Source organism: Melospiza georgiana, chromosome W, assembly GCF_028018845.1.
Source record: "Melospiza georgiana isolate bMelGeo1 chromosome W, bMelGeo1.pri, whole genome shotgun sequence".
NCBI lineage: Eukaryota > Metazoa > Chordata > Aves > Passeriformes > Passerellidae > Melospiza > Melospiza georgiana.
The window spans coordinates 14,303,239-14,324,343 of record NC_080464.1 but is presented as its reverse complement, the minus strand read 5'-3'; the positions used below and the strand labels follow the sequence as shown (position 1 = coordinate 14,324,343).

The window sequence follows — 21,105 nt, the reverse complement described above, 5'->3', positions numbered from 1 at the left end:
AGGGGATCCAAATTTCACATGGTATTCAAGAATGAAGACAAACAATGGAGTTGTGCAGCAATAAAATTGTTACCTGTTTTATTCTTTATTTCTTTACTAATAATAAATTTCATGCTTTTTTTCTTTTTTTTTTTTTTTTTTTTTTTTTTTTTTTTTTGCTAATACTGAGTTAAAGTATTCATGGAAATATTTACAAATCCAAGGACTCATTCCTTAGCAGTAATGGCTTCTATTAGCTTTGACTGTACTTAAAACTCAAATTTATTTCCTATTTATCTTTAGTTTCATATGTTTTTTTTTTGCCTTTCTCATAAGATCCTTCTGTAGTCCCTTGCCCTTGTAGTTGACCTTGAATAACTCCATATCATCTGCAAATTTTGTCACCTCATTACTCATTTTCATATTCTTTATGAATATGTTGAAGAGCATTGACCCCAGCAGAACACTTTAGTTTTCTTTACAAAAACCAGATGAACTTGGGCACACATGAGGCTTTAACAATAAGGGGTGGTGGTGTATTTTTTGGCAATGTTTTGCTTGGTTTTTTTCTCCCCAAGTGACTTTTGTTCATCTTCTAGAGTGCAGCTTCCTTTAAACCATGGAGAAGCCAATACCTGTTTGCAAGAGAAGTTGATATCAGTTTGATTTATACAAGTTCTGGCTGGACTAGAGTTGTCTTCATAGCAGCTCACATGGTGCTGTGTTTTAGATTTGTGATGTAAACAATGCTAGTAACACACCAGTGTGTTAGCTGTTGCTGAGCATTGCTTACATAGTATCAAGGCCTTCTCTGTTTCTCACTCTGCTCTTCCAGTGAATCGATTAGGTGTTGCACAAGAGGTTGGGAGGGGACATAACCAGGCATATGGCCTGAACTAACTAGAGATTCCATGCCTTATAACATCATGCTCAGCAATAAAAAAAGTTAGAGGAAGGGGTTTAAGGAGATTAGCCATCTTTTGCTTGGGAATTGGCTGGACATCAGTCCTGACTATGGGAATGTGGCAAGGGATTTACATTTGCATCATTTGTTCTGTTTTGTTTTCTTTCTCTCTTTTTCCACTTCTCCTTTGCTTATTAAACAATTATTATCTTGACCCCCAAGTTTCCCTGCTTTCAGTCTTCCTTTCTTCTTCCCTGTCCCACTGGGGATGTGGGCAAGAAGTGATTGTGTGGCTGCGTGGTGCTTAACTGCCTATAAAAATATTAGCTGGTCTAAAGAAAACAGTGAACTGATACTTTTTGAAGGCCATTGATACTGTCCCTCACAGCGTCCTTCTGGACAAGTTGTCCAACTGTGGGATGAACAGGTTCATGGTGTGCTGGGTGAAGAACTGATGGAAGGGCCGTGCTCAAAGGTTTGTAGTGAATGGAGCTACATCTGCCTGGTCACTATTCACTAGTGATATCCCTCAGGGTTCAATTTTAAAGCCAGTCAGTCCTGTTCAATATTTTTATCAATGATCTGGATGCAGGAGTTGAATGCACCATTAGCAAGTTTACTGATGATACCAAACTGAGAGGGGCTGTTGGCTCTCTTGAGGGACAATAGGCCTTGCAGAGGGATCTAGATAGGTTGGAGCATTGGGCAACCATCAGTGGCATGAAATTTAACAAGTCCAAGTGCCAGATCCTGTACCTGGGATAGAGTCATGCTGGGCACAAGTATAGATTGGGAGAGGAGTGTGTGAAAAGCAGCCCTGCAGGAAGGGATCTGGGGGTGCTGGTCAGCAGCAGGCTCAGTATAAGTCAGCAGTGAACCCTGGCAGCCAAGAGAGCAACCTCCATCCTGGGGGGCATCAAACACAGTAGAACCAGTTGGTCAAAAGAGGTGATGATCCTGCTGTATTCACTGCTGATGTGGCCTCACCTTGAGTACTGTGTGCAGTTGTGGGCCCCACCACTTAAGAAGGATGTGGAAGTCCTTGAATGTATTCTGAGAAGGGCAACCAAGCTGGTGAAAGGGCTAGAAGGAATGTCCTGTGTGGAGCAGCTGAGGACACTGGGTTTGTCTAGTTTGGAGAAAAAGAAGCTGAGGGGTGACCTCATGGCTCTCTACAGCTTCCTGGGGAGAGGAAGTGGAGAGGGAGATGCTGAACTCTTCTCCCTAAGATCAGTGACAGGACGCATGGGAGTGGTTCAAAGCTGGGGCAGGGGAGGTTCAGAGTTGACAGTAGGAAGCATTTCTTTACTGAGAGGATGGTCAGACACTGGAACAGGCTTCCTAGAGAGGTGGTCGATACCCCAAGCCTGTCAGTGTTCAAGAGGCATTTGGACAATGCCCTTAATAACATGCTTTAACTTTTGGTCAGCCCTGAAGTGGTCAGGCAGTTGGACTAGATTGTGGTTGTCAGTCTCTTCCAACCAAAATAGTCTAGTCTATTCTATTCAAATAGCAATCCACTGGCTCTAGACATGACAAACAACTTCTTGTATTAGAAGTCTAACAAATGTTTATGATATACTTAAAGAAATATATGAGTTCATAGTCTGCTCCACAGAGCATATAAAGTCGTGTCATATTGGTTCTTTAAAGGAATATTATAGCTAATATATATAAAGCTATTTCTTCTTTTATAATTTCAGGACTTCTGCTTTTTGCTGTCTACCAGAGCTGGAGGATTAGGTATAAACTTAGCATCTGCTGACACTGTAGTTATATTTGATTCTGATTGGAATCCACAGAATGATCTGCAGGCACAGGCTAGAGCTCATAGGATTGGACAGAAGAAACAGGTACATGCGCTTCTCTTTTAGGTACCAAACCTGAAGGAAGAATGAATTATGTTAGCCATAAGCTGTCTGTCTGGCCCATCACAGTCCTCATGTATTTTGAGAATGACTAATACTTGCTAAAAATATCTGAAAATGTTAATATTAATGATTTGCCTTTTAAATAATTTTTTTTTTAAATCTCCCTCTACAGAGAGATAGCACAGCAGCTGTAGTATATGGATGGGTAGGAGAAGTTGCGGACTTGTCCCATGTTCATTGGCATTGTATCATTCTAGAAAGTAACTGCTGTACTTAAAGCACATCCATTTTGCTTTGTTTAATACTTTGTACTTCTCTTTGGGTTTCTTGCAGAATACCTCAAGTAGTAATCAGACATAAAACATTTCCTTGTGGCCATGCTTGTGCTTAATCATAGAAACTTAGAGGAGAGGTCTAAGAAATTTTTTCAAATATAATTTCTATAGAGACTGTGATAACATGATTGACCGGTTTCATATACACAATACTAGTTCGATAAGATTTAGATTTGTAATAATGTCTAATATTTCTCCCTGTTGTTGCTCAAGGGTTTTTTGTTAACTTCATCTGTGTATTTTTTCATGGGTAATTTGTGAGCGGGCAAATAAAACCTTTTTTGTAATATACATAGGTTAATATTTATCGGCTAGTCACAAAAGCATCAGTAGAAGAAGACATTCTTGAAAGAGCCAAGAAAAAGATGGTGTTAGATCACTTAGTAATTCAGAGAATGGACACTACAGGGAAAACTGTACTACATACAGGCTCTACTCCCTCCAGGTATATTTGTTTATTCTTTCATATTACCTTATGCTTAAGTATACTTGACTGTTTGAGTAAAAATTCAAGTCATTTCACTTGGTTAATAAAAGGCAAAAATTATGTGGTAAGGAGTTATGTAAGTAAAGACTGCAAAGTATATTGTCCATGTCATTTTTTTTACATAATAAAACTAGTTTTTATTTAGGACAAAAGGAAATTTGACTCATGGTTATAGTAAATTGAAACTGTTCACTAAGATAAAGCGTTTATTTGAAACTTTCTGTATTTCAGCTCAACACCTTTTAATAAGGAAGAGTTATCAGCAATTTTGAAGTTCGGTGCTGAGGAACTTTTTAAAGAACCTGAAGGGGAAGAAGAGGAGCCTCAGGTAAATGGAACAGTGCATCTACACTTGGTGGACAGAGAAACCTATGAATTGTTTTGTTGCAAAGAGAAACTTCTGTTTCAGGAAATGGATATAGATGAAATCCTGAAGAGGGCCGAAACTCGAGAAAATGAACCAGGTCCACTGACTGTAGGAGATGAGTTGCTTTCACAGTTCAAGGTATTGCTCTGTTCCCTCCCTCTTTCCTTAATTATACTTTCCTTTATTAATGCTATTTTTTGTTCTTCTTTACCTATTTATTGTTCCATCATTCACACATCATGTGATGGGTGAGCAACCGGCTCATGGGTTGGGCAAAAAGGGTTATAGTGAATGGGGTGACATCAGACTGGCAACCTGTCACTAGTGGGGTTCTACAGGGCTCCATCTTAGGCCCTGTGCTCTTCAACATCTTCATAAGTGACTTGAATACAGGACTTGAAGGGATAAAAAGTAAATTTGCAGATGATACAAAATTGGGAGGAGATGTTGACCCCCTCAAAGGCAGAGAGGCCCTGCAGAGAGACCTCAAGAAATTAGAGAAATGGGCAATCACCAACCATATGAAGTTTACAAGGGCAAGTGCCAGATTCTGCACTTGAGATGGAGCAACCCTGGATGTATGGACAGACTGAGGAATGAGAGGCTGGAAAGCAGTGCCATGCAAAGGGACCTAGGTGTCCTGGTTGACAGGAAGGTGAATATGAGTCAGCAGTGCCCTGGCAATCAGGAGGGCCAACTGTGTCCTGGGGGGAATCAGGCCCAGCATCACCAGCCTGGCAAGGGAGGTGATTTTCCCACTCTGCTCTGCACTGCTGTGGCCTCACTTTGAGTATTGTGTGCAATTTTGGGTGCCACAATATAAAAAAGACATTAAGCTATTAGAGAGCATCCAAAGGAGGGCCACAAGGATGGTGAAGGGCCTTGAGGGGAAACCTTATGAGGAGTGATTGATGTCACTTGGCTTGTTCAGCCTGGAAAAGAGGACACTGAGGGGAGACCTCACTGAAGTGTTCAACATCCTCACGAAGGGACATGGAGGGGCAGGCACTGATCTCTTCTCCCTGGTGACTGGTGACCAGTGACAGGACTTGAGGAAACAGCATGTAGCTAAGTCAGAGGAGGTTTAGGTTGGGTATAAGAAAAAGGTTCTTCGCCCAAAGGGTGGTTGGGCACTGGAACAGGCTCCCCAGGGAAGTGGTCACAGCACCATGCCTGTCTGAGTTCAAATGTTTGGACAATGCTCTCAGGCACATGGTGTGATTCTTGGGGGTGTCCTGTGCAGAGCCAGGAGTTGGACTTTGGTCCCTGTGGGTCCCTTCTAACTCAGCATATTCTGGGATTCTGTGAAATATGTGAAACACTAAGTTAGCTCTTTGGCATGCAATGTCTATTCACCTATACAGGTGTTGTGTTGACACTGACTCAATGCCAGGCACCCACAAGGGTTGCTCGCTCACCCTTCCCTGCCACAGCTGGGTAGAGGAGAGAAAAAAAAAAATAATTAAGGGTTCATGAGTTGAGATAAGGACCAGGAGAAAACACTTCAAGGGCAAAACAGGCTCAACTTAAGGTTGCAAAGTGAATTTATTACTAACAGAATCAGAGGAGGATAATGAGAAGTAAAATAAGCCCTTAAAACACCTTTTTCCCCTCAGCCCCTTCTTCCTTCCCACTGACAGTGCAGAGAGACAGGGCATGGGGAGCTTGGTCAGTTCATCACCTGAAATTTTCTTCCACTACTCTGGGAGATGAGTCCTTCCCTGTGAGACTATGGGGTCCCTCCCACAGGAGACAGTTCTCCGTGAACTTCTCTGGCATGGGTCCACTCTCACGAGCAGCAGTCCTACCACACTTGCTGCAGTGTGAATTCCCCCCACGGGCACACAGTCCTCCCAAAACTGCCACAACGTGAGTCAATCTTCCACAGTGTGCAGTCCTCCAAGGACAGGCTGCTCCAGCTTGGAAGCAGGGGCCCTCTCTCTCCACTGGGTCTTTCACTGGATCACAGTCTCCTCCAGGCATCTACCCATTCCAGCATGAGCACCTCCCCCACAGGCTGCGAGTGGATCTCTGCATCCCCTGTGGATCCCCATGGGCTGCAGGGGGACAGCCTGCTTCACCATGGTCATCACCATGGCCTGCAGAGGGATCTCTGCTTTGGTGCCTGGAGCACCTCCTCCCCCTCCTTCTCCACTGACTTTGGTGTCACCATGTTGTTTTTCCTCACATGTTCTCACCTCCTCCTCTTCTCTGACTAGATGGAAAAACTGTGTGCCCTTTGTTTTGATTTTCGTCTTAAATATGTTATCACAGAGGTGTTACCAACCTTTCTAATTGGCCCAGCTTTGGCCAGCAGCATGTCCATCTTCAGAGCCATCAGGGATTGACTCTGCCAGACATGGTGGAAGCTTCCAGCAGCTTCTCACAGAAGCCACCTCTGAGGCCCCCTCTTCCCCCCCGCCAAAAAAAAAACTCCAGGCTGTGCAAAACCAATACAACAGGGTAATTACTTCCAGTGCAAGCATGTAAAATACATATTTTGCTAACAAAATAAGAAAGATATTTACAAATACATTAGTCCTTGATTTAATTGTTAGCATACTGGGGAGAGCTGTTTTTAATTTAATGCTTTATGCTGTTAAGCACCTGTAGTACTTCTGAAAACAAAGAATGAAATTTGGATTTCTTAAATAATTACTTTTAGAAACTTCTTTCAGCCCCCCATGTAAACATAAATGCCAGATATGCTTAACTGGATGATACTTGTAATACTGAGTGAGTCCAATTGTGGATGGTGATGTATTTTTGTTGGTTGGGGCATTTTTCCTTTGTTTTTGTGGGTCTTTTTGTTGTTTAAGTTTGGTGTGGTTTGTTTGTTTTTTTGGTTTTTTTTTTAATCAAGGCTGGACTTCTTTAGATCAATTGAGTAGTAAATTTTATGCTCATCATTCATTTGCAATATACTGTGATTTCTACAGTTTATTAATGTTTAGTTAGTTCTACATTATTAAATGTTCATATTAACTGACATATAGTTAGACTTGCTCTCTGTTTTGAAGGAATTTAAACAACAATCACAGCTATCGGGTATGCATTTTATAGTGGTTTTATTATAGATCTCAACTTGTAAAAGAAGAAAAATATTCTTATCTTTATATTCAGCCATGTTGTATGCAGTGTGTTTCATTTCTGAAAATATTTTCATTGGAGAGTCCTTCATGAAGCATTTTATATGTGCACATTTTGTGTATATACAAATAAATAAAATGTGTCATTCTGAACTAAGTTTTCCTAATATATTAATTACTGGCTCTTTGTATAAGTAAAGGATGTATTGATTTGGTGAAAATACTTATCTTCCAATATCTAAGGTGGCTAACTTTTCAAATATGGATGAAGATGACATTGAGTTGAAACCAGAACAAAATTTAAGAAACTGGGAAGAAATCATTCCAGAAGTCCAGCGGCGACGAATAGAAGAGGAAGAAAGACAAAAAGAACTTGAAGAAATATATATGCTGCCAAGGATGAGAAACTGTGCAAAACAGGTATCTGGGTTTCTACTGACTAACTGATTTTGTTGTTATTATTTGGGTTTTCTATTTCAGTTGCTTTGGCTTGTACTTTTGGGTTTGGTGGTTTTCATTTGTGGCACCCACACACACACACACCCCCCCCCTCATTTTTGACAGGCTAGATAACATATTAATAAAATGTTAAGTCATGTAGCTTTGAACTACTTAATCTGAAATTCCAGATCAGCTTTAATGGAAGTGAAGGGAAACGCAGTAGGAGGAGAAGATATTCTGGATCTGATAGTGACTCAGTCTCAGAAAGAAAACGACCAAAAAAACGTGGAAGACCGCGAACTATTCCTCGAGAAAATATTAAAGGATTTAGTGATGCAGAGATTAGGCGGTAAGATGTGGGGGGACATGCATGTTTAAAGGGACAAAACTTTTTTTTTGTCATTTTAGAGTTTGAAAATATGGAAACTAGTCTATTTTGCATTTATTTAGTTTACATTTTTTATTCTAGGCATTTAAGTCTTTACTCTTGAGTAGTTTGGGGTGCTGATGTAAGAAACTGTTATGTGCAGAATTTGAACCTATTTTGGTGAGGAATAACTTGAGTTAAAAAATGTTCTACAAAAAGGTTCGGCGAGTTTTGTTTTTTTAAATTTCTTGTAATTGTATTTGTATTAATGTTATATGATGCGTTTAAAACTAAAAAAAAAAAAATTTTGATACGTTGTTGTGGTTTAACCTTGGTAGGCAGCTAAGCACCACACAACTGCTTGCTCAGTCTCCTCCAGAGGGACTGGGGAGAGAATCAGAAGTGTAAAAATGAGAAAACTTGTAGGTTGAGATAAAGACAGTTTAATGGGGAAAGCAAAAGCCACATGCACAAGAAAAGCAAAACAAGGAATTCATTTACCACTTCCCAGTAGCAAGCATTTACCCATTTCCTGGAAAACAGGGCTTCACCATGTGTAACAGTTACTTGGGAAGACAGATACCATAACACCAAACATTTCCTCTCCCTCCTACACCGTTTTTATTGCCAAGCATGACACCATATGGTCTGGAATAACCCTTTTGTCAGTTGGGGTCAGCTGTCCCAGCTGTGTCCCCTCTCAACTTCTTGTGCACCCCCAGCCTACTCACTGGTGGGGTGGTATGAGAAACAGCAAAGGCCTTGATGCTGTGAAAACACTGTTAAGTAAGAGCTGAAACATTAGCATGTTATCAACAATGCTTTGGTCACAAATATAAAACATACTAGCAGATATGGTGCTCTGAACAAAATTAACTTTATCTCAGCAAAACCGAGTACATAAGTGAATCTGTACAGCTGGTCCCACAATATTTGATGCAAAAAATACTTCTTTGGGAGAAGGAGTAGAAATTGTTTTGCTTTACTTTGGTTTGTGAAATGCTACTTTGCTTCTGTAATTTAAGTATTCATTTTTCTCTAAAATACTGTACAACTTATAAAGTATTTTTGATTATATAAATAACCTTTAAGAGCCTTGTTTCCTTTTCATTTTATCTAATATATAATCATTTGCTGCTTTTGTCAGGGATATTCTTATGCTTGCATTCCTTTATCTTTCATGTTATGTTTTCCTAAGTCTTAAAATTGCTGCTAGCTTCTCTTTATTATGAGAGACCTAACATAATATCTGAATTCTCAATTTACTATGAATCCACATTTGATTTTTATGATTAGTCACATCACATTGCTGAATTCTTTGTCATGTGAAACTAATTAGTAAAGTAACTTTTGAAAGAAATTGTATCTTCTGTTGTTTTATTTATATAATTTATTAAAACAAATAGAACTCTGGTTTTAAATGTGGGTTGTCTTCATATAGTAAGCCATCCTAGTCTCTCTAGTTCTTATTTTCGTTGTATTGTCCACATAAGCTTGTACTAAGACTTTACACGTACATTTTAAAAACCAATGTAGTTAAGCATACATTTTTTTTTAACTGCAAAATTATTTTCTGTTATTAGGTTTATAAAGAGTTACAAGAAATTTGGTGGCCCACTTGAAAGGTAAACTAATTTGCTTATATTTGTATAGCAACTTGGTACCTTGTTTCCATTAAAATTAAACACTACACCAAGAAACCTTAGGTTAAAGAGGAAATAGTGTGACTAATCTTTTGCCTGTACTATGACATGAATTTGAGTTTTTTTCCTTTCATCATATATGATATGTATGTAGACAGCCAGTTTGACAAATCTTTACATTTTGCAAGACTGCTTGCTTTTTCTTTATACTTAACCTACTATTCTGTTAATTCTGCATTAGTGACAGTCATTCAGGTTTTTTTGTTTGATAAGTGAATAAAACCATAGACTTAATAGTAGTTCCTTTTCTATTTAAAAGAATGTGTTGAAATGTAACTCAAAACTGCATCAATGGGATCCTTTATTTTTCCTGTTGTATAGTCCTTTGTGTGAAATACCCTTTTTTATAGTTTCTGTATTTTCTTTAGCTGCTTTTAACTGCATGCATTAAAATTTTACACAGCAAGTGTGGATGAATGATAACTTACAGGATCACTTTTCTAGTTTCAAAATCTGAAGGAGTCATTCATAATGCTAAAGTTTTAGAGCTGTAAAAACATATTTGTTTTCTTCCAGGTTAGATGCTATAGCTAGAGATGCTGAGCTAGTTGATAAATCTGAGATAGACCTTAGACGTCTGGGAGAACTTGTACATAATGGATGCATTAAGGCTTTAAAGGACAATTCCTTTGGCCAAGAAAGAGCAGGTAAAGTGTGTTTGGGGGTGGGGGAGAGGAATAAAAAGTGTCAAAGAGATATGAACGATTCTTGCACTCTGATTATAACAAAACAATTGTGTTAGGGGAAAACATTAACAAAATGTTAGCATGCTAGGTGATTTAGTAAAAAGGATTTTAGTAAGAAGACTTTTTGGTTTTGTTTTTCTTCCCCGTTTCCCTGAGTTGTCATAGTAGAATGCAATATGGTTTTGCTTTACCATGAAATTTAAAATTAATCTGCTAGTATTAACTGGAAGACCTTGAGGTCCTGGAGTTTAATTAAAGCATTTGGTTAAGAAAAATTCATTTCCTATAATCGAATGTCTGCTGCTATAGCATCAAACTTTTTTTTCTCTATGTTTGTCTATAAGATACACATAAAAGCTAAATATTTTAATAATTTGTTCCTTTATTTTAAGGAGGTAGATTTGGGAAAGTTAAAGGCCCAACATTCCGAATATCAGGAGTGCAGGTGAATGCAAAGTTAGTTATTTCTCATGAAGAAGAGTTGGCACCATTGCACAAATCCATTCCTGCAGATCCAGAAGAAAGGAAAAGGTATTTTTTTTTCTTCCTAAAGGAACCCATAATGTAGAAAGTTATTCAAGGCTTTTATGAATATATTTAACCAATCCAGACTGAGTACACTGGGACACCCATGCCACTCCATTACCTCTAAGAACTGACAGCAGAAATCTGCTCCACATTCTTTCTTTATTCTTCCTTCCCTTTCCTTAGAAGCCAGTATTTGCTTTGACTTCTGAACTGTATTCATTGGGGACTGGGTTCAGTTATTCTTAATTATTCCAGGCTAGAAATCAGACTTGTTGAGGAACTGCTTTGTGTCACCTCTGCCTGAGAGAATGCAATATTTGTCAAAATGGAGCAGATGGTAATTGTTAGTAGTTGTTTAGACCTATGAACTTTTTAGCTTACTACCTTGTGTATCATAGTCCCTAGACTATCTGCTTATCCAGTTAGCAGTTACACTTGAGTAATATTCTAAGCTTACCTTCATGGCTAGCCAGTTCTAACTCAGTCCATGGCCACAGATAGATGACGGTTTTTCATATCTTAATCTTGACCTCCTTTAAAACATGTTTTGGTACTAATTTGAATAAATAGTTTATAAAAATTGTAAGAAAGCCTGATAGTTATGTGGATTACCTACTAAATATATCAGGATCTCAGTGATATGTGGCATGTTCTTCTATCCCTTACTAAGTTTGAAAAGTTTGCTTATGTATATTTCTAATTTATTTCTACTAGATATGTCATCCCATGCCACACCAAGGCAGCTCATTTTGATATAGATTGGGGTAAGGAAGATGATTCCAATCTGTTAATAGGTATCTACGAATATGGCTATGGCAGCTGGGAAATGATAAAAATGGATCCTGATCTCAGTTTGACACAAAAGGTATGTCATCTGCAAAATTTCATCAAGGAGTTTTTTTGTTTAGGTAATAATGTTAATAAGAACAGTTACTGAAAGACTTTATTTTATGATAACTGAAATTGCCCAGAAGTTAGGTCAGTTGTACTTATTTGTATCCTTTTGGTAAATTATTAGATTTTTAGATTTTGTGTATTCGGTTGAAGTATACCTTCTTAAAGTCTGCTATGTTTCTGTATTTCTTTGTGTCTCTATCACTTGAATTCTCTCTTCCATCTTTTGCTTCCCTAGTTTAAATACTCTAGTTGTGTTAATTTGAATGAATTCCAGACTTTTGGAAGAAGGAGCAGGCAAATCAGGAAGAGTACAAGGATGTTGTTAGATCATGTAGAGAGAAAATTAGAAAGGCAAAAGCTCAACTAGAATTCAACCTGGCCACTGCCGTGAAAGATAATAAAAAATGTTTTTACAAATACATTAACAACAAAAGGAGGGCCAGGGAGAATCTCCATTCCTTATTGGATGCAGGGGAAAACATTGTCACCAAGGATGAGGCAAAGGCAAAGGTGCCTTCTTTGCCTCAGTCTTACAGTAAGACCAGTTATCCTCAGAACAATTGACCCCCTGAGCTGATAGACAAGGATGAGGAGCAGAATAGGCCCCCTGTAATCCAGGAGGAGGTAATTAGTGAGCTGCTGAGCCACTTAGACACTCACAAGTCTATGGGGCCAGATGTGATTTATCCAAGGGTACTGAGGGAGCTGGCAGAAGAGCTCAGTAAGATGCTCTTCATTATTTGTCATCAGTTCTGGCTAACTAGGGAGGTTCCAGACAACTGGAGGTTAACCAATGTGATGCCCATCTACAACAAAGGTTGGAAGGAGCATCTGGCGAAGTACAGGCCTGTCAGCCTGACCTCAGTATCCAGCAAGGTTATGGAGCAGATCATCTTGAGTGTGATCACATGGCACATACTGGACAACCAAGGAATCAGGCCCAGCCACCATGGGTTTAGGGAATGTAGGTCCTGCCTAACCTGCCTGATCTACTTTTATGATAAGGCGAACTGCCTAGTGGATGAGGAAAAGGCTGTGGATGTGTCTGCTTGGACTTCAGCAAAGCCTATGATACTGTCTCCCACAGCATTCTTCTGGAAAAGCTGTCAAGCCACAGCTTGGACAGGTTCAGTCCTTGATGAGTTCAGAACTAGCTGGATGGCTGGGCCCAAGGATCAGTATTGGGCCCAATTGATGATCTGGATTGAGGGCACCCTCAGTAAGTTTGGAGATGACACTAAGTTGGGTGGAAGTGTTAATCTGCTGGAGGGTAGGAAGGCTATGCAGAAGAATTTGAACAGGCTGGATTGATGGGCCAAGACCAATGGTATTCAGTTCAACAAGGCCAAGTGCTGGGTCCTGCACTTTGATCACAAAGAACCTCCCACAGCGTTACAGGCTTGGGGAAGAGTGGCTGGAAAGCTGTTTGGCAGAAAAGGCCCTGGGGCTGCTGGTCGGCAGCCAGCTGAACGTGAGCCAGTGTGTGCCCAGGTGGCCAAGAAGGCCAATGGCATCCTGGCTTGTATCAGAAATAGTGTGGGAAACAGGACCAGGGCAGTAATTGTCCCCCTGTACTCTACACTGGTGAGGCCATACCTCGAATTCTGTGTTCCGTTTTGGGCCACTCACTTCAAGACAGACGTTGAAGTGCTGGAGTGAGTCCAGAGAAAGGGCAGTGGAGCTGCTGTGAAGGGTCTAGAGAGTAAGTCATATGAGGATTGGCTGAGGGAACTGGGGTTGTTTAACCTGGAGAAAAGGAGGCTCAGGGCAAACCTTATCACTCTCTACAACTACCTGAAAGGAGGTTGTAACACGGTGAGGGTTGGCCTCTTTTCCCAGGCAACTTGTGACAGGACAAGAGGATGTGGCCTCAAGCTGTGCCAGGGGAGATTATAGTTGGAGATCAGGAGAAATTTCTTCATGGGAAGGGTTGTTAAACATGTGAATGGACTGCCCAGGGAGGTGTTGGAGTCACCATACCCAGAGGTGTTCAAGAAACGACTGTATGTGTGACACTTATTGACATGGTCTAGTTGACGAGGTGATGATTGGTCAAAGGTTAGACTCTATGATCTCAGAGGTCTTTTTCAACCTAAGTAATTTATGAATTCTGTAATTTTATTCGTGATCTTTTGGGGGGAAGTTGGTTTGGGGATTTTGGTTTGGTTTCCCTATCACTGTTTCCTTTGCTTGAAAGTGACTTTCATTTGCAACATGAGAATTGCTGTATTTGTCAGATTAGAAGTAGTGCAATGGCTGCTTAGAAGTAGTGAGAAACACTTAGGGAAATACTGGAGTGAAGCAAACACAGTGGTACTGCCGACCTGTAGCTTTGGGATTTGAGGAGCCAGGGTTGTATAGAAATCTGTTTAATGATATTCTGCCCCTGACTTCCATTAATAGCTTGTTTTATGAAACCACTCTTTCTTTTTTTTTTGGCTTCTGCATATCCTGTGGTAATGAGTTAATGCATTTAAAAGCATATGGCAGAACTAGATCTGTGGATGACAGTGGTACAGGAGCTCTGAATTTTTTAGATGAACTATGAGAGTGGAAACAGAAATCTGAGGCTAGTTTCTTGAGCTGACTGTAAATTTTGTGAGAATATTTTCAAGACTACATTAGTTGTGTGTTTGAGGAACAATAAAATGTTTAAGTTGTCCATTCCTTGAGACTGCCTGCATATTGGTCAGGTATAGTTGGAGTTGATTGGCTTTTTGCTTATTTTTTAATTCAGCTTTTTCTGTTCCCAGTGCTTCACACTAGCAGCTTCGTAATCTGATAATGTGTACTTGTAGTTGATGCTACCATTGCTCTCCTCAGATTTTACCTGATGACCCAGATAAGAAACCACAGGCAAAGCAGTTGCAGACCCGTGCAGATTACCTCATTAAATTACTGAATAAAGATCTTGCAAGAAAAGAAGTGCAAAGACTTACTGGTGCAGTAAGTTAAGCTTAATATTCAGTAGCAAGATAACATAATATACCTATGGGAATGTCAGCAGATACTTGTTTTATTCTTAGTTCCACTCTTCTTTTTGTCATTTTTCTCTGTATTGGTAATTGTATTAGATGAGACTAACTCAAGGAATGTATTGCAAATTTAATATTGTTTTTTCCTCCCTTATTTGTAAATATTCTTTACGGTTGCATTAGGCTTGGTCTCCAATCCTGAGAAAAGTGGTGGTCATTAGTGGCAATAAATAAATTGAATGCTTTCTTTAACATGAAAACCAAAATCTTTTTCTGCAACTGTGATGCAGACACTTGTCAGTTGACATAATAAAGGTGCTAATTTACATTCAGGGCAATTCAAAGAGGAAGAAAGCAAGAAGTAAGAAGAATAGACCAACAAAGACTGCAAAAATTAAAGAAGAAATTAAAAGTGACTCATCACCACTCTCAGAAAAATCTGATGATGATGAGTATAATGAGGTAAATATCATTCATATAAAGACTTGAGCATTTTATCTTCTTGAAATGCAATTTTATTTAAAAATCAAAATATAAAACTAATGTTTCTGACTAATCCATTTTTACTACTGATTATGATTCTTCAGGTAGCAACTTTTGTTCAGGCTCAAGAAAAAAAATCAAGATTGTTTAGGAAGTACAGCATAAATAAACAGTGTTTTGAGACATGCAAGTGAATGCTTCTGTGTATGTCAGGGCTTTCATTATCACAGAATGGGTTAGCTTGGAAGGGACCACTGGAGGTCATCTAGTCCAACCTCCATGCTCAAGCCAGGTCCCCTAGAGTACGTTACTCGGGATTGTGTCCAGAAAGTTCTTGAATATCTCCAGAGAAGGAGACTCCACACTCTCTCTGGATAATCTGTTCCGTTGCTCAGTCACCTGCACAGTAAAGTTCTTCCTCATGTTCAGGTGGAACTTCCTGTGTTCCCATTGCCTCTTGTCCTATTGCTTGGCACCGCCGAGAAGAGCCTGGCTCCATCCTCTGACACCCTCCCTTCAGATAAGGGGATACTGATAAGGTCCCCTCTCAGATGTTTCCCCTCCAGGCTGAAGAGACCCAGCTCCTTCAGTTTTTTTTCATAAGTGCGATGCTCCAGTCCCCTAATAATCTTTGTAGCCTTCTGCTGGATTCCCTTCAGGAGTTCCATGTTTCTCTCATACTGAGGAGCCCAAAACTGGACACAGCACTCCAGATGCGCCTCACTAGGGCTCAATAGAGAGGCAAGATCACCTCCCTTGACCTGCTGGCAATGCTCCTCCTAATGCACCCCAGGATACCATTTGCCTTCTTGGCCACAAGGGCACTGCTGGCTCATGGACAGCTTGTTGTCCACCAGGTCCCTGAGGTCCTTCTCTGCAGAGCTGCTTTCCAGCAGGTCACCCTCAACCTGTACCGGTGCCTGAGGTTATTCTTACCCAGATGCAGGACCCTGCATTTGCCTTGTTGAATTTCAGAAAGTTCCCCCCTGCCCATCTCTCCAACCTGTCGAGATCCTTCTGAAGGGCTACACAGCCCTCTGAGGTATCACCCACTCCTCCGAGCTTTGTATCATCAGTGAACTTGCTGAGGAGGCATCTACCCCTTCATCTAAGTTATTGATGAACAAGTTAAACAATACTGAGCCCAGCATTGAATCTTAGGGGACACCAATAGTGACAGGCCTCCAACTAGACTGCAACTGATCACAACACTCTGAGACCTGCCTTTCAGCCATCTTCTCAATCTGCCTCACTGTCCACTATGATATGAGGATGTCACAGGAGACTGTTGAAAGCATTGCTGAAGTCCAGATGGGCAATATCCACTCCTCTCATCTATCCAGCCAGTTGTCCCATTGTAGAAGGCAATCAGGTTGGTTAAGCATAATTTCCCTTTAGTGAAACCATGCTGATTACTCCTGATCACCTTCTTGTCATCCATGGGGATAGACATGGCCTCCAGAGTGAGGTGCTCCATCACTTTTCCAGGGATTCAGGTGAAGCTGAGTGACCTGTAGTTCCCTGAGTCCTCCTTCAAAGATTATTGCGAGTGACCTAGCAGTGATATTTGCCAGTTCCTTTAGCACATGTGGATGCATCCCATCAGAGCCCATTGACTTGTTGATGTTAAGTTTGACTATTATTCAATAGATATTGTTCTAATAAGCTACTCAACTTTGTTATGTTTTTATTACTTCTGATGTGTTCCTTTAGGACTCCTCCATTTTTGTTGGTTCATTTATTTATCACACAGCAGACACCACTACAGAGAAAAAAAAAAGAATAGATTAGGTTTAGGGGCCACGTTGCACCTAATTTTGTGACTTTGAAGGTAGCTGAAAAAACACTAGATTCTTCAAAACATGTCTGAAAAAACGAAAGTTGGAAATCTGTTCCCTTCTCCTGTCACTGTGACTGTTTAATTCAAGGTCACACAAAAGTTACTGGAACAAAATTACCAGAACAAAAGTCTTTTATCATCACGATGGCCCGAAAAATCAGCTCAGTCTTGTGAGGTCTACTTCCTTATTCCTTTTAGCTCTTTGCAGCTTAACTAGTTTTTACAGGAGCAGATTTCTTTGGTAATACAAAAGTTAAATGGATTTAATCTCTCACACGCCCATTATCCCTGCCCAATCAATACTTGTTTTGTGTCACATTAAGGAAATGAGTGAGTAGTCCTCATCTTGTTTTGAAACTGCATCCAGCTCCATTTGATAGGTGTTAAACCTAAGTCTAAAGAAATCACACACAGAAAAAAGTATATTTTAATCTGATGGTTGCAAAACTTGTATAGTTAGAAACTCTATTTTATGTGACATATATGCTTGTGTATTTCAGGATAAGATTGTTTCAGTGAAATGTCCACATAAAAAAATAAAAGCAGAAGAAAATGAAGAAAAGCCTGAGCCAGATATTGGTATAAAGATGGAAGCTGTGGAAAAAAGAGAGACAAGAGAAAAAGACAATAAGCAACATTTAAAAAGAGAGAAAAAAGAGGATAAGAACGAGTTTAAAAATATTAAAGAAAAGAGAGAAAGCAAACTAAAAGAATCCACACAGAAAGAAAAAGAAGTAAAGGAAGAAAAGGTAACTAGGTTTATTTTTTCTTATATAGCACTAGAAAAGGCCACCAGGTTTTTGTGAATGATTTTGAGTTGAAAAGATATTTTGGATTAGTAATTTCATTGAAATTTTTTGCATCATGTGAAAGTTTTATTTTTGCCACTTGTAAGTACAAGGACAGGCAAATGAAATGGAAAATTACCTTTTTAAAGATCTATAGCTTAGTGGGACTGAGAGTGCAAGTGGTGCAAGAAACTTGTCCATTCTCCTTCTCCATCCCTCCGAGAGAGAAAATAAAAGGTACTATCACTGCATGACAGATTTTTTTTTCTTTCTTTTTGTTATTATTGAAGAGAATGCAGTGATTGCCTAATTACAATGTAATTTCAGCCCAAAAATAAGATTTGCTTATCAGATAAATTTTCATGTTTTGTTCGTAGGCAAATGAACTCAAATCTGAAAATCAGGAAAAAAATAAAAAAGTTTCATTGTTGGATATTCCAGTTCATATTACTGCAACTAGTGAAACAGTTCCAATATCAGAAGAATCTGAAGAACTGGATCAGAGGACATTTGGTGTGGTAAGTCCCTTGTTAATAACTTAGTGTTTACACTTGATATACTAAATGAGCACAATTTCTGATGTTTTTGATTCTGCTATTAGGTATTATAATACACATATCTATTGCCAGTAAAATCTTAGATCAGTGAAGGCCTATCGATGCTATACTAAATTCAGTTTTGTTTTCAGGTTAGCAGTTTTGTTTTATTGCATTTATGCAGTATAGTGAAGAGTATTTGTCTAGTTGTGTGTGCTGTATAGTTTTAAAATACAGACTGTGAAGATCCATCCTCAAGAATAATTCATGGATACTGCTTCTTAAAGGACAGAAATTAATGAATTTTAATGCAGCTGCTGTAGTCTCTGACTTGGCCTTATCAAATACCCCTTTGTTCTTTGTAAGCTAACAAGAGAAAGTTGCTCTTAAAGTATTACAGACTTCCTGCATTAAACAGAGGAAGGAACAAATCCTAAAGTCCTTAGAAATATCTTGCTGGTGTAATATCTCTGATACCAAAAGAATTTCAGTTATATCACTACTTTTGTCCACAACAGAAACAATATTGGAAGAACAAAAGGGAGATATGTAACATTTTATAGTTTGATTGGGGACTTTGGAAGGATGCTAAGAATTTACTTTGAGCAGCTACTTTACTGCTGTAAAAGTTGTATCATTCTGCTTTCAACAGTTGTCCGTTACTGCTAGACAGGTCTACTGTGGTGCTGGCTGTAAGAAATAAATGATCTTGTTTTCTCATCAGTATGGTACTGACTAGCTTACCTATGTGGGGGTTGTTGTTTTGCGTTTTTTTGGTTTTTGTTTTTTGGTTATTTTTAATTCTAAATGATGTTATAAGTGATTCGTCTATAATTTCCAGGATATCTTGTGAGTGGCTAGGTGACTGAAAATCACACCATTCCCATGTACAATTGCACTTCTCTGTTCACCTCTACACTTAAGCAGTGTATTTTGTAAACCGTCTTTTAAAAAGTTGCTTAAGCTGTGGTTAGTGCAATAGGTAATGTAGCTGCTTAATTACTTAATGACATGATCTGGTAATGAAACAGCTTCACTGATTTTTGAGTTGTCCCTAGATGTTGACACAGTGATTGTGATGTTTTCCAAAATCCCTCATAGTTTTGATTCTGGATATATAGACTTGTCTTCCTTCCTTAGGTTGGGTTTACATACAGAACATTTTTTTTGTCCAGGCCCTCTGTTCAGGAAGGTATATTTATCATTATGCCATGATCAGATGCAATCTAATTAGCATGTTTATCTTTTCAAATGGAAATTACTGCTGTGGGTTGTTGAGGCTAACTCATTTGACTTCTTGTCTATCTTGTGACAGGTAAAATATGCATTTCATCTACCTTGCCATTGTGATTGAATGGTATTTCCAAGCAAAGGTCTATAATTTAAAACATGCTAACTGATTTATCTGTATTTACTATTAACATGCTTAAATTAGTGTGAAAATTCAAGCATACCCATATGAAATATACCTATGAGTACATGTGTTGTCACCACTGTTACTAATTTAGGCACATCTAAACTAGCTTTATCCTAGTATCTGCATAGAACTCAGGCTTAAAAGCTGCACAGGGAAGGAATGCTGATCCTCTGTTGAATGCCAAGTTTAATTGTTGCAGAAAGTATCTACTTGAAATATATTAAACATTCTCATACCTAATCTTGGCACTGAGTTCGTATAGCTTTCAAGGCTCTAAAAAGTAAAATAACTCTTGTCCTATATACTTGTGCTGAAAGTTAAACCCATGATTGTAAAACCTAGTAATTCCTTTCCCTCAGAAAATCTTTTATATTAACTTAGTGCTTTCTTAAATCTTTAATATGTGTTACATACAATTTAATACTTTTGTACATAAGTAAATTTTCAACTGGATTTAAAAAGCTACTTTTCCAAATGAAATTTTATAGTAAAACTAAAAGAGCTGCGAGCAAAGACTTGTTTTTCATTTGGCTTACAACAGTACTGTCTTTGCCTGTGTAAGGGTGAGTCATGTTTTATGATTTTTATATTTTTATTTTTGAATTAATGTATTCCTTTTTAAAAAATTTTACAGTGCAAAGAAAGAATGAGGCCTGTTAAAGCAGCATTGAAACAATTGGATAGACCAGAGAAAGGCCTTTCTGAAAGGGAACAGCTGGAGCATACTAGACAGTGCCTAATCAAAATTGGGGACCACATTACTGAATGTCTAAAAGAGTACGCAAATCCTGAACAAATTAAACAGTGGAGAAAGTAAGTAATTCTGCATGATTTTTCTTGAAAAAGGGAAATCCATAATAGCTTATATTAAGTAGAATAATTTAAAATTATTTCTCATTTATTATTCTTCATTTATTTAATTTTTCTGCTGTAATAAATAAGGGCTTATGAAAAGAAGATTAAAAGTGGTAGCAGCTTTTATTGATTTCACTTTTTTATACTTGCATAGCAATGCATTTTGTCCAGTAGGTGGAATCCTCTTACTTTTTAAAACCAAATGCAAAGAGAAAATAGCTGTATTTAGAGTATATTTCATGTTTAGTGGAAAAGAATTCTTATCATTAAAGAATCTGCCTTTTTCAACATTGATGTTTGGTTTTGGTTTTTATTCATGCTAAAAACAGGCCATTATAAATGTGTGTGTTGAACTTTGAATGATTTTGAGTTGCAGAATCCTTTATTCTTTTTAAAAATATACTCTAAAATTAAATCATATTAACTGACTTGATAAAAAACATTTATCATAACATACTCCGAAATGTATTTCAAAATGAAATAAGAGTTTTAAGTGTTCTTATGCATCTGTGAGGTGATAACTTTGGAAAAATTGAGGAAAATGTTGGTTTATAAAC

At 38.6% G+C, this 21,105-nt stretch overlaps 1 protein-coding gene across 1 annotated transcript in view; it reads left to right on the top strand.

Moving 5' to 3' along the window:
- Positions 1–21,105, top strand: part of LOC131095424 (chromodomain-helicase-DNA-binding protein 1-like) — a 55,379-nt gene that overhangs the window by 30,649 nt on the left and 3,625 nt on the right. Inside the window, exons 18-32 of the mRNA XM_058043123.1 lie at positions 2,587–2,736; positions 3,386–3,534; positions 3,808–3,904; positions 3,986–4,081; positions 7,276–7,452; positions 7,662–7,822; positions 9,424–9,465; positions 10,060–10,190; positions 10,622–10,760; positions 11,472–11,622; positions 14,478–14,600; positions 14,963–15,091; positions 17,453–17,701; positions 18,118–18,258; positions 20,328–20,506. Coding sequence (XP_057899106.1) covers positions 2,587–2,736; positions 3,386–3,534; positions 3,808–3,904; positions 3,986–4,081; positions 7,276–7,452; positions 7,662–7,822; positions 9,424–9,465; positions 10,060–10,190; positions 10,622–10,760; positions 11,472–11,622; positions 14,478–14,600; positions 14,963–15,091; positions 17,453–17,701; positions 18,118–18,258; positions 20,328–20,506 — 2,114 coding nt within the window. The remainder of the gene's footprint in view (positions 1–2,586; positions 2,737–3,385; positions 3,535–3,807; positions 3,905–3,985; positions 4,082–7,275; positions 7,453–7,661; positions 7,823–9,423; positions 9,466–10,059; positions 10,191–10,621; positions 10,761–11,471; positions 11,623–14,477; positions 14,601–14,962; positions 15,092–17,452; positions 17,702–18,117; positions 18,259–20,327; positions 20,507–21,105) is intronic.